Source organism: Xiphias gladius, chromosome 23, assembly GCF_016859285.1.
Source record: "Xiphias gladius isolate SHS-SW01 ecotype Sanya breed wild chromosome 23, ASM1685928v1, whole genome shotgun sequence".
Lineage (NCBI taxonomy): Eukaryota > Metazoa > Chordata > Actinopteri > Istiophoriformes > Xiphiidae > Xiphias > Xiphias gladius.
In genome coordinates, this window is record NC_053422.1 from 5,514,892 (window position 1) to 5,533,418 (window position 18,527).

General features: G+C 41.0%; 1 protein-coding gene across 2 annotated transcripts; it reads left to right on the forward strand.

Moving 5' to 3' along the window:
• Positions 1 to 946: 946 nt before the first annotated feature.
• Positions 947 to 11,714, forward strand: pcgf1 (polycomb group ring finger 1). Of its 2 annotated transcripts, none has more exons than XM_040119136.1 (9): positions 947 to 1,054; positions 5,087 to 5,192; positions 5,344 to 5,496; positions 5,696 to 5,767; positions 6,344 to 6,449; positions 6,701 to 6,743; positions 9,949 to 10,035; positions 11,203 to 11,283; positions 11,557 to 11,714. In XM_040119136.1, exons 1-9 carry the CDS (start codon positions 968 to 970, stop codon positions 11,605 to 11,607), a joined length of 786 nt encoding a protein of 261 aa, XP_039975070.1. In that variant the 5' UTR covers positions 947 to 967; the 3' UTR covers positions 11,608 to 11,714. The 2 variants fall into 2 exon arrangements, with proteins under 2 accessions (XP_039975070.1, XP_039975069.1); XM_040119135.1 differs by lacking the exon at positions 947 to 1,054 and adding an exon at positions 3,493 to 3,607 and having other exon boundaries at positions 11,557 to 11,713.
• Positions 11,715 to 18,527: the final 6,813 nt, after the last annotated feature.

Here is an 18,527-nt window from a genome sequence, read left to right on the forward strand (position 1 = left end):
GTTGTAAATAACTTAATTAAGACTGACATCCGAGAACAGGCACGGGTAAATAACCTGAAACTAATAAGATAAGGGGAATAAGCAGTTAAATAAGTTTTAACTGCTTGGAGAGGGTTTTGATTGTAGTGAAGCCTGCCATTGTGTTTAACCATGGCTGGGTTAACCTCCTAAGGGGCCCTGGGGCAAACATTTGTTGTTCGGGCCATACCGACACCCTTTATACACAGCAGTTATTATTTCCTCAGGCACCCTGAAAGCAACCACATCTCATACGGCTGAAATAATTTGTTGAATAACTGAGTGGTCAATGACTAACTGGCAAAAATTGAATGGTTTAGTAACAGTTGAAAGTGATTTTTTTAAGCAAAAAAATGCCCGAAATTCCCAGTTTTCTATGGCAGTAAACTTAACATCTTTGGATTTTTGACTGTTCACCAGACAGCAAAAGCTATGTGACTATGTAAATTTCGGCTTCAGGGAATAATGATGGTCTCTCTTTTTTTTTTTTTTTACCAAACAATCAATCAATTATTGAAGAAAATAATTGTCAGACATATTGATGTTTACAGTAACTGCTGGTTGCAGCCTCACAGTATGGATTAATACTAATTTGCTGTAGATTTCCCGTGTTAATAACTTGACACATGGGAAAGAAACTTGTTTCATCTCAATTGAGTGTAGAAAGTGCGGAATTATTTATTTATTTTTTACTTTTATAAAATAAAGTTAAGAAAATGTGTAGGCCCGCATGCAATAAGAGTGACATTATACATGTGAATTTTTTTTTTTTTAACTGATTTATTTTGCGGTGAAGTAGCGTCTTATTATGTTTTATATACATACAGGATATAGTTTATATTTACAGTATTTATTTATTCCATGTTTATATTTCGCAGTTACCCGCCTTCTCCAGATTGCTGAAAAATGACACATCCGGTTTACCCGGAAGTAAGCATAATTCCCAAAGATGGCGGAGCAAGGTCCGATGGCCATAGCGATGCGGCTACGAAATCAGCTACAGTCCGTCTACAAACTGGACCCGCTGAGAAACGAGGTGAGTGGCCGTGTTGTTCGAGCTCATCTGCACCGGAGTAGAAGCGTGCGGGGAGTCAGACTCCGCCAAAGACGAGTTAAACGCCCGCAGTAACGGGAGACCGTTGTCGTCTCCGCGGCGCTGATGGAGAGAGAGGGAGAGCGATGCTGAAGAGAGCCGCGTGTGAGCATGCGTGGACGAGGGGGGGCACACAACCCGTGTTGTTCAACCTCAGCGTGCCGAAATCCCGTTAACTTTCTGTTATTTCGCTCAGTTTATCCCATAAATTCTGTTCATCAGTTCAACCGGGACTTTATAAGTAGTTCAAGCACTATATGAGCGAACAGGTTCGGTAACGGCTGCTTACTCCGTGGCTTCTCCCTCGGCTTGGTGTGTAACGAAGTAACGGCCGTCTGTTTCTAAGTGCCGTCGGTGTGTGTGTGTGTAACGGGAACAACGACACCACGTTGTTTGAGATACTGCGCGACGCCGGTCTCAACTGCCCCCGTCAGCCCGAAAAACCAGGTTTGAACCCCGACCGACTTTCTGTTACCTGCCCGCCACGTTTAGCTGAGTTTTATTTTGTTAATTCATCAGTCGTCCGTTCGTACTTTCGTCGTCACTGGCGGGGGGGGGGGTCAAAGGTCAGGGTCAGCTGCTACACAGCCCCCCTGGAGCCGCTGGGGATTGTGCGTCTCACATCCCTACAGTCTAGGAAGTCTACGTCGGCAGTGGCCCGTCTATTTCAAACCGCGTTCACGTGTGAAAGCGGTTTGCGGCGCACATTGGCGTTTTTCGGGTCCTCTTGTGAACCTGTGTCCGCGGTGAAACGCCCGAACAACACGACAGCGGCTAAATCTCTCCTCCTCCGTCCAGTCTTCGCCTGGCAAACGACACAGCTGCGTGTCACAGCCAACACCTGGTGAGGAGTGAGACAGACAGTCGTCATTTCAGGCTCTGGGTGTCTTCGTCCAGGATCCACATATGCCCGCTTACAGAAAAAGTCCTCTTCGTAACACTGCTGCCGGGCCACCTCCGCCAAGGCTACAGCCAAAGCTGGTAACTCTGCCAAGTGACAGACCTTTACACCCCCGGGCAGTGGCCGAATTCAGGACACAGTTGTTCTCATTTGCGTAGTGTTCAGTTTTTGTGGCCAGGCAACCGAGCGAGTGTGAAATGGTGACTTTAACCAGAGCCCATAAGTACCACAGGTTAAGCTGCAGTGATTAAAATGATCAACAGAAATGCAAGTTAATGGCAACAGATCTGCTGTATATTCGGATATATTGGCATTTAAACAGTCACGGTTGACTAAAGGTTGTCTCAAATTTACTGCCACTCAGACAGTGACCCTCACTGGGCTGAGAGAATTCATCCTATTGCAAAAGCTCCATTATTCCAGTACACGGTGAAACACCAAGCCGGAGTTTATAGCTTTACACAAACTGCGGGCCGTTTTGGAAAAGCTCTGTATCGGGGTGAGAAAGACGGGGGGCTGAAAAAAGGCTGTCGGCCCCACTTGAAGCAAATTATGGGCGCGACCAATTACACTCAGAGGCTACTTCATCGGGTACATCTGTACAGTCTAATGCAAAGCAGTACAACTGTTCTGCCATAAAGTCTACTTCTATGAAGCCTGTAATGTTCAGTTGTTTGACACTCATAGAGGTATAATGCTCATTCACTTTTTTTTAAAAGTAGTTACAAAGTAAAGCAGTTTTTTTCTATGATCAGATAAGAGACCATTGAACCATTCCCTGAACATGTGTAAAGTCACGGTTTGTGGTTCAGATGTTTCAGGAAGGATAAGGTCACCATTTTTCAAGTCCCATATGTACACTGAAACAGGTTTTGCTAGCTGTAATCATTCCTCCTGGTCATACTGGCCATAAAGAGATCCCTTCAAAATGCGCTTCCAATGTAAGTGATGGGGAACAAAATCCACAGTCCTCATATTTTGAGAACAAAATTCAACAAGGAAACACAAAGAGGAAATTTCATTCTAAAAAGGCTGTAACTTTTGAATATATCCATTTGATGTGTCTAATACCTACCGCTGAAACTACATCCCATTCACTTGAAGGGGACAGTTGTCTCAGACTTTTGGACCCCTCTGTATATATTAACCTCAGATAACTTTGGAATACATTTTTTTCCCAGAAAGATTGTGGATCATGTCTTTAATCTCTTACATTTTAAACATGTTGGAAAGGGATCTCTCAATGGACAGCGTGGACAGGAGGAAGGATTAAAGCAAGCAAAACCAGTTGCAATGTGTCATGTGGGCACCTGACTGTTGTTTTAGGACAGACTGGAAAAATTGTGAACCTGTGTCCGCGGTGAAACGCCCGAACAACACGACAGCGGCTAAATCTCTCCTCCTCCGTCCAGTCTTCGCCTGGCAAACGACACAGCTGCGTGTCACAGCCAACACCTGGTGAGGAGTGAGACAGACAGTCGTCATTTCAGGCTCTGGGTGTCTTCGTCCAGGATCCACATATGCCCGCTTACAGAAAAAGTCCTCTTCGTAACACTGCTGCCGGGCCACCTCCGCCAAGGCTACACCCAGAGCTGGTAACTCTGCCAAGTGACAGACCTTTACACCCCCGGGCAGTGGCCGAATTCAGGACATAGTTGTTCTCATTTGCGTAGTGTTCAGTTTTTGTGGCCAGGCAACCGAGCGAGTGTGAAATGGTGACTTTAACCAGAGCCCATAAGTACCACAGGTTAAGCTGCAGTGATTAAAATGATCAACAGAAATGCAAGTTAATGGCAACAGCTCTGCTGTATATTCGGATATATTGGCATTTAAACAGTCACGGTTGACTAAAGGTTGTCTCAAATTTACTGCCACTCAGACAGTGACCCTCACTGGGCTGAGTGAATTCATCCTATTGCAAAAGCTCCATTATTCCAGTACACGGTGAAACACCAAGTCAGAGTTTATAGCTTTACACAAACTGCGGGCCGTTTTGGAAAAGCTCTGTATCGGGGTGAGAAAGACGGGGGGCTGAAAAAAGGCTTTCGGCCCCACTTGAAGCAAATTATGGGCGCGACCAATTACACTCAGAGGCTACTTCATCGGTTACATCTGTACAGTCTAATGCAAAGCAGTACAACTGTTCTGCCATAAAGTCTACTTCTATGAAGCCTGTAATGTTCAGTTGTTTGACACTCATAGAGGTATAATGCTCATTCACTTTTTTTTAAAAGTAGTTACAAAGTAAAGCAGTTTTTTTTCTATGATCAGATAAGAGACCATTGAACCATTCCCTGAACATGTGTAAAGTCACGGTTCGTGGTTCAGATGTTTCAGGAAGGATAAGGTCACAATTTTTCAAGTCACATTCCCATATGTACACTGAAACAGGTTTTGCTAGCTGTAATCATTCCTCCTGGTCATACTGGCCATAAAGAGATCCCTTCAAAATGCGCTTCCAATGTAAGTGATGGGGAACAAAATCCACAGTCCTCATATTTTGAGAACAAAATTCAACAAGGAAACACAAAGAGGAAATTTCATTCTAAAAAGGCTGTAACTTTTGAATATATCCATTTGATGTGTCTAATACCTACCGCTGAAACTACTTCCCATTCACTTGAAGGGGACAGTTGTCTCAGACTTTTGGACCCCTCTGTATATATTAACCTCAGATAACTTTGGAATACATTTTTTTCCCAGAAAGATTGTGGATCATGTCTTTAATCTCTTCCATTTTAAACATGTTGGAAAGGGATCTCTCAATGGACAGCATGGACAGGAGGAATGATTAAAGCAAGCAAAACCAGTTGCAATGTGTCATGTGGGCACCTGACTGTTGTTTTAGGACAGACTGGAAAAATTGTGAACCTGTCCTTTAAGCTGTCTCGATCCCACAGAACATAAACTAAATATGTATATCGTTTGCTTTCAGAGGCCAAGTTTGTTTTGAGTTTAAGGCTTTGCCGAGGAATTGTGCTTATTCAGCTTTTTTTGGGGGGGGTAAATAAACGTTTGCACCAAACTTTTAAACTTGTGAAATTTGTGAAACGCCTTTTTGTTCGTCTTAACAGGAGGAGGTCAAGCTGAAGATCAAGGACCTGAACGAACACATCGTCTGCTACCTTTGTGCGGGTTACTTCATAGATGCCACAACAATTACAGAGTGTTTGCACACCTGTGAGTTTTAACAGAGCTGGACAAAATAATAATCTGTTCTCATGTTCTTGATTTGAAAAAGTTTTTCTGCCGTTTCACAAGACTAATTTTCAGCGGGATGTTGTCAGGCTAATAAGAATGAAATGTCTCTGTCTTTCCTTTTGATCCACAGTCTGTAAAAGTTGTATTGTAAAATACCTGCAAACGAGCAAGTATTGTCCAATGTGCAACATCAAAATCCATGAGACGCAGCCCTTACTCAATCTCAAACTGGATCGAGTGATGCAAGACATTGTCTACAAACTGGTGCCTGGACTTCAAGAAAGTATGTAAAAAGTGTGCTCTCTGTGTCTGTTAGGAACACTTGTGCCCTTTGACAGCCAATATTAGTCCTTGGCGCTTGTGAAATCTAAAATAATAGCCAACCAGAAAAAGGTTTTACCACAATTAAATATTAATTTGTCAATTTACCTCTGGTGTTTTGTTTAATTAGTCACATAATATCCATGTTCTTGTTTTAACAGGTGAAGACAAAAGAATAAAAGAATTTTATCAGTCACGTGGGTTAGAGAGAGTCATCCAACCTGCTGGGGACGGTAAGTCTTAAATTTACTATGTCTCAGTCTTTGACTACGCTTCTGATCGAGTCTTGAATGCAATTTTTTTTTTAATTTTTATTTTTTTAGTCCTATTTGTGTGAAATTGTTGGTGTAAAACTCAACATTGTATCGCTCCTCCCACGGAACACATGACAGTTCAGCAGAGGGGCATTACTGTGACATCTGCCATCTTTGATTCTCTGTTGACGTGGAACTGTTTTGTGTTGGTGATGATCTTTTCTTTGCCTCAGATACACATCGACATTTTTTTGAACGTACAGTATGAAAATTTAGAACATCTGAAAGTGTAAGACATCGTGTGTGCAATGCATGTAATTGAAAAGATCATTGAGGGTGAAATTCATCGTAGCGAGTTGAACCATTGATTTTCCTTTTTTTCTTCTTCTTTTTTCCAAACATCCTGAAAATACACACCACCTACCCTGAATTATATGGATGATGAGATACACTGTTTGGTTGACCACATTGCAATAACCTGGCGAGTGAACAGCTTGGTGATTGATGTGCTCTTTCGTTTTGTTAAAGTTAAAACTTTGTTTCTCTTCTCACTAGATGCAGTCCCCGATACTACAGGTTTACCGTACACAAGCTTTGACCATTCAAAAGCTCACTTCTACAGATACGATGAGCAGGTTTCACTGTGTTTAGAAAGGCTAAGGTAAGCTTAACCTTCGTCTCTGATGGATTAATCTTAAAGTGATCCAGATTAGCAAACACTGTAGCGGAAGCTAATGGAGATCTGAATAAAGAATTAAGGAATCTGTGTGTGTGTTCATAAAATACAATCCCTTTGACATTAGTCTATTATATAAATATGAAGGTGACTGTCTTAGTATCTGTTGTGTTAGTGATGAGTTTCAAGATAAACATGAAATTTTCAGTGCTGTCTGTTCTGTTTTGTCTTTATAGTTCATCGCTTGCTGGAAAAGATAAGACAAAACTAACTCTTCAGGTAAGTCATTTCCACCCGTAAACTATCCTAGATGTATTTAGCATTGCATTTCACTGAAGGTCTGTGTAGAGGTTTCTGAGCTGGTTATGGATGCTTTCAAAGCGACTTGGCTCACAGGTTTGCGCAACCGTGCAAAACATGCCTCCAGGGGCTCATTTTTTAAAGCCTTAACAAGGAATTTTCTACCCGTAACTGCTATGCAAATACATGGCACAATGACTTCTGCAGCAACCGCAGGAATCAGCACTCAGAGCTGGTTAGTCTGGTGCAGATGAAGCCTCATGTATCACACAGAGACATGGATAAGTGGGACAAGTACTGTCTTCATTTCATTTTTTTCCTGCTGGGTGCAAGCAACGTCAAAGCCATTTCATTGTGCTATTGTATACCGATATCATCCCACAACAGAGACTGATTGGAGCACTAAAGCCTTGTACTTGTTGTAGTTATAAGGCATGTAAGTGATCCTACTTAACGCTTTGAATTATGTTCTTATATTTATTTTTGCTTGCTCAAAAGTCCGTTTGATACCGCCAAGGTTTTCAGCTTAAAGAATAAGGCTAAAACTGTCATACACGCCATAAGAATACATACTAGCGACACGTTGATTTAATGGAATACACAAATATAATAATTATTAGATCTACTTGTGCCCTAATGATGGGGCAGTGATATTGTAAGCCTTTTAACTAATGCATTCACACAGTCAGCCTTTTTTTGGCAGCTGTCCTTCCTGCATTTGGCAGCTGCAACTGTTGCTTTAAGCCTGGATTATGTCTATAACTTCCTGGTATTTCTCTGATATTATAATTTGCTCTTCATTTGTACAATATGCCGTTCTGCTGCCAGTAGACTTATCACTGTTTGCGATTGGTCATATGCCACAGACACCGCACCTTTTTATGTGAAGGCGCTCGGGAAAACCTGGGTTGACTTGCCGAGTTGATAACCACCATTGTGGGAAACCAAGCGTGGTTAGGGTTGTTAGGCTTAGTGAAGATAACGAAGAGATATCCTGGGTATGTTGAACTTGCTTTGTAGTACAGGTCTCTGGAATAAATAGTGGCAACAGCTGATTTATACGGTTTAGTGCTCTCGGCAAATGAAAACGGACTGTTCTCTAAATAAACATGACACTGTCCTGTGGATATCTAAACATTTACAACTCTGTCCTTTGTGAGAGATTTCACATAGCTGGCATATAAGAAGAGAAAAGACAGATATATAATTGTTAAATATTACTGGGCCTACAGCAAAGTTTGATTTGAATGTAAATTAAGTTATTATTATGACAGTGATTGCAATAGTTCCATTAGCAATGGGGGACTGTACCTAGATTGCAGTATGGCTGCGTGAGTGTTGTACAGTATATTCATTTTAATCGTGTGTCCTCATGCCCATTTATACAGAGTTACATCCTGGCAATTGGAATGTAAAGGTGTTTGAAACGCTGCTTACTAAACAATTTCAAACCCACTAAACTGGAAAAATTGCCTACCTTGTCATTTATTACTGGGGTTTTCCATGTGTGGCCAGACACTTTTGACAGGCCCATTTGTCGAGGGATGTGTGTATCAAAGGTGAGTAGGACTATATATTGCCCAAATTAGACTGAATCAAGAATTGAATAATGATCATTGGGGGGGGTAATTTAACTAAAACACATGCCTTGTGACAAATTCCACATTGCTTAATCTCCACACTGCCCAACCATCGTCGTCAGACCGGATGCAAGGACTTGGTCAGCCAGCAGAGGGCTCCCTTGTTTAACAAATGTGTGATACTGCTTGTCTCTCACCCAGTTTTGGGCTCAAACTAAGATTTCAGAATTTGTTTTCAAAATGTTTTCACTGTGGAATATTTAAAAGATGGTCGACACGCTAAACCATCAAGACATTTCCCTATATTTCCAGAGCAATTTGAATGGGAGATGTCATCTTTTATTTCACATGGTCTATACGTTACATTCAGACTAGGGTTGTTTTTGTGCTTTTAATCGGGTCTTACCATTTGAAAAAAATATTGAGAACTTGAACAAAATCTCACAGGAGGTCGTGAACTCCGTCTTTTTTAGCATAGTGATCTGGTGACTGCTGCAAACGTTCGGGCATCGTTACCCACCCTTGTCCTCTTTGACCACTATTTATGGTTAAAATGTGTTTAATGTTGTATCTAAAATTACATTATAATAATAGTAATGGGAACATGGAGGTTCATTGGTTCCATTCCTGTCTGGTGCTATGCAGTTGTCTTTCACTCTAACCAATGTGTGAAAATAGATGGCGATTACTTATTAACATATAAAATCTAAAGCGTAAACACACTCTGGGGTGTAATGTTGGATCAGTTTGTCGAGGCAGGCTGTGTTCTTGTAGTTTTCTGGATTTGAATTTTGACTTTTAACCTTTTTGTTACATGCTATTCTCTCATGCTTATTGGACGTGCACCTCTTCCATTCATCCCCAACTGTTTTTACAGAGGAGGAAATTTGGTAAATTAAATTTCTGCCTGAGCTTTAAAAGAAATACTGTCTTGTACTGCATGCAGGAGGAAAGGAAATTTAACTCTGTGGCTTAAGAGTGTGTAATAAGTCAGCTGAGACTGGGAAAACATCCAGCAGTAACCTGGGATTTTGTTAGCTGTAAATCCAAATAGTAACAGGAGTGTGCCACGCCCTGTCGATACACTGTTTCCTCATTATTAGTTTGCTTTTCTTACACACTTGGAAATGTGTTTAGCGCTGAGTAAACATTTTAAAAACATTTTTAAAAATGCTAAAATATAAAACAGCAGTTTAGACAGCAGCCAGTACTTCTAGTGTTACAAGCAAATCTAAAGAGAAATTTATGACTGCCACGCTTTTACTTTAACTGAACAGCAAAACCAGAAATGTAAGTCAAAACTCTGAGGAAAAAGTTCTGCACCACTCGATACTGTTTACACAAACCAAGTTGACTGCAAGAGCAGGTAAAATGAGTAGTATTTTCCATGGTTCGGTAGCCTGTTGGAGTGAACCAGCCATCTTAACCTGCAGTATAAACAAGAAATCAAGGGAACCAGAAAACAAAACCTCTGCCTAACTAGCTCCCTGGTGACCACAAGTGTTGGAGTAGTAAAGCGTTTTTTGTTGTTGTTGTTTAATGTGTCATTGACTGATTGCTTGTCTGAAGATTGACATGTATTTTATTTGAACTTGTCTCTGCAGCAGAAGTTTGTTCGCTGTTCTGTCCGAGCCGAAGTGAGGCACCTACGGAAAGTGCTTTGTCACCGGCTAAACGTTGAAAAACACCAGGTCAGTCAGTCATTATCAGTGGTTAGATAAAAGAAGCCGTTGTGATACACACGACATTACACTCAAGATTTGTCAATATTAACTTGGCCTATGCTAATGAGGACAAATGTGTAAAATGTGGCTATTGAGCTGTTTTATCCACACTCTTCAAAAGACAAAGTACATCTGATATGTTGTGAGAGAAAATTAGGGGGGGAAAAAGATTACATTTCTAATAATTATACTTGCATAATTTTACCTTTGCCAGTGTGCATGTAAACATCCTCTTTATACTTTGCTAAATCAATGGTCAGCTTGGGATCATTGCATTGTTGTTAACAATTTCTGCAACGTCTAGCTAAGAAACACTTGCCATATTCAAGTCTCCTTTGTCATTTATTTAACGTTTATCAAGGTCTATTGGCTAAGATTTTACTAAAAGATCCCCTGTGTGAAATGAAATGCTCTAAAATCATATATTGGGACATACTTTCATATCAGGGGCAAGATACAGTATAAACCATCAGTAACCTGCAAGTAACCGTGGCAACAATCCTCATGCTCTCTACTGCATAACTAAGTAACTTATTAGCGGAACAAACCACAGCACGTTTAACTGACAACATAAAAACTCTGAAGTGCCGATCATACACTCTGATTGTTGTGTGTTATTGCTTGCATAAAACTAGCAGAAATTACTCAATATCTTAACATCAGTTCAAACGAACAAGGATTAAAACCTCTTTCTTTGCGTCGTTTATGAGATTTTAATTCCTCTTGTCTTCAAAATGTTCTGCATTAAACAAAATCACTACAGTAAAGACACAGGAGAGAGATATGAAGCAGAAATATGAAACCCTGTCCAGATTTTCTCAGGTAACAAACGTGTTGGTATCAGCCATGTTACCCTGGTCCCTCTAGGAAGTGAATAGAATGCCCGTGACTTGTTGAGTGACTTTAAGGCATGTGTGTTTTCATAATAGTGATTAAGCCTCACTTAAGTACATAAGCTGATGATGGCGACAACGTCCTCAAGACAAACTTGCCTGAGTGTGTTTTTTAGCTCAAAGTGTTTCTGCTTCCTTGTCACATCTTTTCCTGACAGCAAACATGTTTCACACATAAAAAATAATCACAGCTGTTCCTTTCAGATTCCCCTTCACATCTGTTTGTGTGGTCTCCCTATAGGTCCAGATGTTGTTCAATAACGAGTCTCTGCCCGATCACATGACCATGAAACGATTATGGCTCTCACACTGGTTTGGCAAGGTACAGTACAGCCACTGTCAACTAGTGCCAACAAATGTCATACATTCCTTCACACTTGAGTAGATTTTCTTTTTACTATATGTAGCTCATTTGGAAAATCAGGAGAAAGTTCACTGCCGTGTAATGGCAAATTGAAATTCTCAATCACTAAATTTAGTAGTTCCATTTATTTTTACGTCATGTCAAAATTAACGTTTCAGCATTATTAGTGAAATATCTAACTTTAAATGTATCAGATGCAAAAATAATATCTTTACGATTTTTCTCTCCCAGGCCCAACCATTAGTTCTTCACTACACCATCAAGGACAAAAGGACCAGATAGGATTTGTTTTCAGTCTGAGGATATCTGTACATATTTTGTACAATACATATTATATTTTAATAGTGTTTGTGTACATATACTTATTTTCCTTGTTTTGTATTTTTGAAAATAAATTTTAAATGGGAAAAATAAGAGTTTGTATCACTTGGTTAAGGTACAGTATACTTTTTATCTTCATAAAGATCTACAGAGAAGTTTAACATCTAAACAACACCAAGAATGTGTGTGTATCATGTGATGGATGGAGTAATCATCCCGTCTGGACAGGTTTTTAACATCAACAAAACTGTAATACATTTTTACTCATTGCAGTTTTATCTGATTTTTAACTCAATTTTTAAAACCTTGTCAGCTTCCTAATTTGGATGTTTTACATAAGCTTTACAAAGAATTATCAAATTATTGTTTTTGGTAATTGCCTACTTTGGTTTCATTATGCCACAAAGTGTTTGTCTGCAGAGCTGACCTATAGTCAGTTATTAGCAGCAGAAGTTGCTAATGATGTGTGGTATTTTTATGTAAATACCGAGGGCACAGAAGTATCAACCCCCAGTATATAGAGAGTGTGCTTTGGTTATCTTGATTGGAAACATGCTAATAGATGCTAGAGAGTTAAATGAGCAGTAAGGAAAGGAAAGAGGTTTTTAAAAATCATCTGAAGTATACAAGCTATGCTCCGACAGGATGTCATGATCCTGAAGTTGCCTTTTAAAATGTTAAATTCAAGCAAAGACACACTTGAGTAAAACATCTTGACATTTGATACTTTTCATAAAAGTACTTGAGTGCAGCGACACTTCTCGCATTTTTTTCATAGACTTTGAGTTTTTCATGTCTTATTGTTTTACCATTTAAAACAAATCTCTAAAAATTTATGTGAATGAAGTACAGCTATAAAGCACTAAGATATTGCATAAATTTTTACCTACTTAAAGTTAATATGTAGTAGAAGCACCTCTGGCAGTGGTTACAGTCCTGAGTCTCTGTGGATGTGTCTGTTTCAGATTTACACATCTGGACACTGCATTTTTTTTCCCCATTTCTCTTAACCAAACTGCTCAGCCTCTGTCCGGTTGCATGGGGACTGCGACTGAACAGTCATTTTAAAGTCCTGCCACAAATTCGGGACTCTGTCTTGGCCAGTCCTTGTTCTGAAGCCATTTCTGTCCAGCTTTGGCTTCGTGTTTGGGGTTGCTGCCTTGTTGATATAAATCATCCCCCCCAAGTTGCAGTGCTTTTGCAGACTGCAGCAGAATTTTCTTGTAGGGTTTCTCTGCACTTTTTTTTTGTCTTCGAAGTATCCAGGCCCTTTAAGGGCAGCTGCAGGGAAACATGGCCACAGCGCTATGCTGCCACCGCCAGGCTCCTTATGGTGTGTTTCTCGCCGATACGTGTTGCAGTGGTGAGTACACTAAACATAGTATTTTAGTATTGTCAGTCAGAAAACGTAAATTGAGTCTCATCAGACCACAGAATCTCCTTCCACCCAATTTCGGTCTCCCGCACACCCTGGGGCAAACGCTAGCTCTGACTGGTGGATCTTAGCAACAGCAGGTGTATGTGTCTCCTGTCACAGCCATGTAGCTCCTTAAGTGTCCATGCAGATCTCTTGGCGGCCTCCACCACAAGTGCTCTTCTCTGACAGATACTCAACCTGCTCCAGGCGGATTTACAGCTGTGCCACTTCCTTTCCATTTTTATAAGCGACCTTACTGTGATCGGAGCGATAATTCAGTGTCTTGTATCCCTCCCTTGATCTGTAGATTTCAGTACGTGTGTCACAGATTTGTATGAATGTTAAGTTCATGATTAACCCTTCCAGGTGCAGGTTTGTTTACGGTTACTCATCACAGCGTACGATAACTCGCCAAAAACTGCACTAGTGATGATTTAGATACGTGTCGAAGCAAGTTTGTTTCAACAGTGCCAAAAAGAAAATCCTATTTACAATTCCACAGTGAGTCAATGTTGTAAAATAATAAAATTTTAAAAAAAAAACAACCTACATGGGGTGGGTGAATACTTTTTATAGGTGACATAACAATTTGACCACAAAGTCCTCAACAGCTGTCTTGACTTTTTATAGGCACTTGTATATCACTTCATCTTACTTGACCTAATCAAAATACCAACGCTCTATGGACAGTATGCACTAAAGTCCTGCTGCTCATTGGCCTACTTATAGTTTTGTGTTAGACAGGGAATTGTGACGACCTGCGCCGACAAACTCAGAAGGTCAAATGGCAGGAGTTTCTTCGTCGTCTTAAGGGGAGCTCCAGCAATTTGCCATTGTGTTTCTGTGAAGTGAAGTCGAAACTGTTGCAGCACAGGCTGAGGATCCAGAATTTTAGTCCCTCGTATGAGCCAGGCTCAAAAAATGCTGGAAGCTGCATTTCCAATAAAGCAAGTCAATGGCATATTTCATCAGACCCTGCATGCCAGATAAATGCCCACATCTTTCAAACTCCATACTCCCGGTTTGTAAGGCAGGCTTTCTGTTACTAATTTATGGCCTGCGAGCCCAGCGTGAGATAACCTCTGTCAGGGTTTTTCAGACTTAAGAAAACTCTGTCCAGAGCCAAGGCAATATACAACGCTTTTCACAGACTGTGTGGTACTCCTTATGATATATAAACCGAGCTTCATGTGTAGAACCGCTGGAGTGGGTGCCCCTTTTAAGCAGCATAGTTGCCATTACAAAATGAAAAATTAGCTAAGCCAACTGGCATGCCACCTCGCCTTTTAAATGTTTATGTGACACACTAACTGCAGTTATGTTTTATTGCACATTTTAGAGACTTGCGGCGAAAACTCTATGAAAAACTCCAGCGGACAACTGCAGTCTGCACCGTGAAGGCTTAACGAGAATTACCGTTTTTGATTCGAGACTCCATCCGCACCTACAGCCTCTTTAGCGTTGCGGGATTTCACCGGCCGCCGCCTGTCTGCTCCAGAACTCCGTTCCGCCCTGATCACAGGGACAGGCCTCACAGATCAGCAGTAGGTGGCAGACTTGGTGCTTGTCAGACATCCGGGGCAGGAGGCAAGCTTTGATTTGTGTGATCTTGTCCAGAGTGAAAGGAAAGACTCTGATAACCTGACAGGGGCTGATAATATATACAAGCCTTGTATCTTATACTGTCTCTGCTCTTTTCTAAGTGGACTGTGCTGCAGAGGCCGGAACATTTCAGCAACACTGTACTGAGCTGCGCTAGTAGTCTCTTGAATAACTCTTGAGCACAAAATAACACAGTAAATGTGCTTAATGGATTTTTAATGTTTGGAGCATTGTGCAGGTAACATCCAGTCTGTATTTTATTCCACTGCTATAGGAAGACAAACATCAGTGCTCGGTGTTTATGTGTCTGAAAGGAACGAGGTTAGAAAAATGGAGTTTAGATTCCATATGAAAGAAGACCTTGTCTTTAATTTTCCATTTTAGTGCATAGGTCACTAACCTGGAATAAGGCAGCTGTGGAGTAAACACTTGCCAGATCTGCTCATGACTCAGGGTCAGATGCTATACACAGAAAGGAGGGTCTCTTGTTTAAAGATTTGAAAGCCTTATTTCCCAAAGACCGTTTCTGTTTTGTTTGCAAGGAAGATATTTTAATATTTTCCATATAACCGCCATGATATCTCGAATTTAATATGAACCTTTTGGCTGTGTTACAATCGGGCCCCTGTGGCCAATGTTTCTAAATGGAGAATAAAATAATCTCCATGACCAGCAGCAGCAGCAGCAGCAGCAGCAGCAGCAGCACATACACACAGGCACACATACATGCATATTATAGGTTTCCTTCAGCCACTCTAAAGCCTGTGCATGTTCCCTCAGGGGACTTTGGTGTTAGAAAAAAAAAAAAAATCCCCTATAGCTGTGACCTTTGGGCCAAATTGAAGGTTTTTGGGTAACTGTTGGAGCGCTCGGTTGGATCGTATTTTGTGTCTCTCGGCACCTCTGGGCTTTAATTTTTCCTCATTATAATGCATAGAAAAATGTGCATCTGAATGTGGCCCCAGTCAAAGGGGGGGGGGGCACTGGTTTTTGAAGAGCCACCGGCTTGTGTCTGTGTGTTATTTACCTGTTTCTCTTTGAGAAGCACCATCTGAGCTTTTATCTTAAATCCAATTCAAGACAGGAATATTGCTCTGAAAGCGTATCGGTTATTGGTCCCAGTAATTCAGTGTTGAAAATCAGAAAATGATCCTTCCACTGAAATTACCTCTACTGCTACTACTACTCTTACTATTGTTACTACTATTACCATTACTAATACTAATAATTGGAAGAAATGCATATATAAATCGAGTTTTCATAGTAAAACTTGTGGGTCCTAATTTGACCGATATGCCATATACCTCCATTTAAAAATTTCAAAATAAAAGAGTGAGATAAACCTTAAATGAAATCATAGTACTGCTGTTGACGTAAAAGTATTATAGTGGTACCACATAAGAACATCAAGTACAATTAAGAACGGTCAGCCTATAAAGTCAGTATATATATTTTAAATATACTATACTATGTCTTTTTATTTGTGTTTTATGAACAAGTCGTTTCAGTTTTATCGGCCGGTTTAAGGCTGGGGGGCCAAACCCGTTTGTCCACGGACTTTTATTTCGAGCTCCATCGTCCGCGTCGTTCCTCCTGCCAGCCCAGAGTGGCTCCGTGATAAAAGGCCCGCTTGACTTTTCAACCTTCGCGATTCCAGCCGATTGCTTCTATTGTGAGCGCCAGCCTGCTCTGTCTCGGTACCCCCCCCCCAAAAAAAACAAAACAACAGTCTCTTTAGTTCGTTCTCTCTCCCTCATTCTCATATTCAGCCTGAAACATTTTATTTTCAGGCGTTTAAGTGGCAGTGAGAGGGACTGATTACACGTGTTTCCGTTGGGTTTCCTAAAAGCAAACTCCTGTCAAGAAAATGATTTTAAACACCGGCTGTGTCCGCATATATGATGATGATGATTATACATTTTTTTTTTTTTTAAATTCTGCTTTAAAAAAATACAAGTTAATGTCTAGAAGCTGCAAAGCGTGAACGACTGGTTTGAGTTCCTCGAACGTCTCGTGAGCAGCATGGCGCTGGCTCCACGGGACACGTTTTCCCTACCTGGGCGCGCGAACGTCAGCAACACACCAAAGTGCAAGCCGGTTTATATTAAACACCGGCGAACAGCCTCAATTGTTTTAAGGTAAATAACGTTTTTATCACCGAAATAACTACAGTGACACCATCCTCCCCTCCCTCACGCACACACACACACACTTTTACACACGCACCAAACTCTTGCTGCCCTTACAAAACTGTTGCAAATGGTCAGCAAGCAGCAGCAGCAGCAACAGCAGCAGCAGCACGTCGCACTTCCACTGCCTCCCATTGAGGTTTATTCATTGAGGTCCTCACACCAACCCATTTGCTATTCATGGGAGATTCCCCCTCTCTCTCTCTCTCTCTCCCTCTCTCTCTCTCTTTCCAAACAAACCCTGAGTCGAGAGTGGCAGATGCGTGCCATTATTGCCCACGGCTCGGTGGAAGCTGTTTAATGTAAGGCAAAGGCGGGTTAACCTAATCAATCACGCCGACGAGTCGTGTTAAAGACGACTCGTAGAGGGAGGAGGAAAACATATGGCGCAGGGGCGGAGGCGAGCTGTTCTCCCGCGCCGCGGCCAGACCGGGACCTTCTTGTGACAAGACGTATTCAAAGCGGGGCGGAAAAGAATGGGGAACAAAGGCGGTGGACGGCTGCTAATTGAAGTCACGGCACTCGAGGGCTGAAAGCGGAGGTCAATTATTCAAACGCGCCCGTTTTCACCGAGCAGAGCCGGTTTTTTAGGGCCAATGTTTCATGTGTTTCCTTAACCTCCGAGGAGGAATCCGTAGGTTAATATATCCCTGTAGTAATCATACACAACATTGGTGTGACTTTATGTCATCTAGCATTACTATAGAGACGTACCCAGATGCTCAGTATTACGCTTACAGGTCACCGTAGCACCTATTGTACTCTTATAATATTCCTTTAGGGAATTAACAGCACACGTGGTTCTCCATAGGGTTTTTTCTAACTTTAAAATGTGTTAATCGCCCTTTAAAAAAAAAAAAAAAAAAAAAAAATCACATTTCGTATGGTCCAATCATAATATTCCTTTAGGGACACATTTCTGTCCCGTCCCTCCGTTTTTGAATCTAGGATGACTGAATTCTTACAATAGTTTTATGCACAAGCACAAATCCAACCGCGCAGAAAGCTTCGTGAAATATCATATAACCTTTATTTACATAGATGCTGATTAAATAGAATGTTACAATAAAATTATCGCATAGGATGTTTGATCTATATACAGAACTCAGAGCGTGTAAAAGTTTGCAGTCGGTACTAAGGGTGATGCCTCCGGTGCGCCGAGACCAGGCCTGCGTGGTTGCAGAAGCACGTTTCGCTCAGGCCAAAAAAATGAAATAAAATAAAATAAAATAAAAATAATAGTGTTCCACTTAAGGTGGGATGGACCGACACATCGACCCCGGGCTGTGCATGGAAAGAAAGGAGGAGGGAAAAAACAAAACAAGGGGTTGAGGGGGTTCATTGAAATATTTGGCAGATCCGATTCCTTAAACAGAAGAATGCGAATAAATGGCAAACAAAAAAATAATTGCACAACTTTCCACACCCCCCCTCCAAAAAAAAAAAAAACCCCGACGTGAAATATTAAAATGTTTTACACAATTTTCAGTCTTCCTGTACCATAACAGCTATGCCTGTTTGAAAGGAAACCAGATATTCCTCAGATATTGTGGTGGAAGTTAAACGACAGACTTGGAAGGCTTTACAATTCCGATTAATAAATTAAAGTGGAGGGGAAAAAAAGAAAAAAAAAACTCTCCTGAAATGTTTATATGTGTGTATTTTCTCCTTTT

Bases quoted from the DNA above. Each gene is read 5' to 3' on its own strand.
- pcgf1 (XM_040119136.1), top strand. From the start codon at position 968: ATGGCGGAGCAAGGTCCGATGGCCATAGCGATGCGGCTACGAAATCAG. The intron at 5,193-5,343 runs GTGAGTTTTAAC...TTTGATCCACAG, and splicing joins TACAGAGTGTTTGCACACCT to TCTGTAAAAGTTGTATTGTA. The intron at 10,036-11,202 runs GTCAGTCAGTCA...GTCTCCCTATAG, and splicing joins TAAACGTTGAAAAACACCAG to GTCCAGATGTTGTTCAATAA.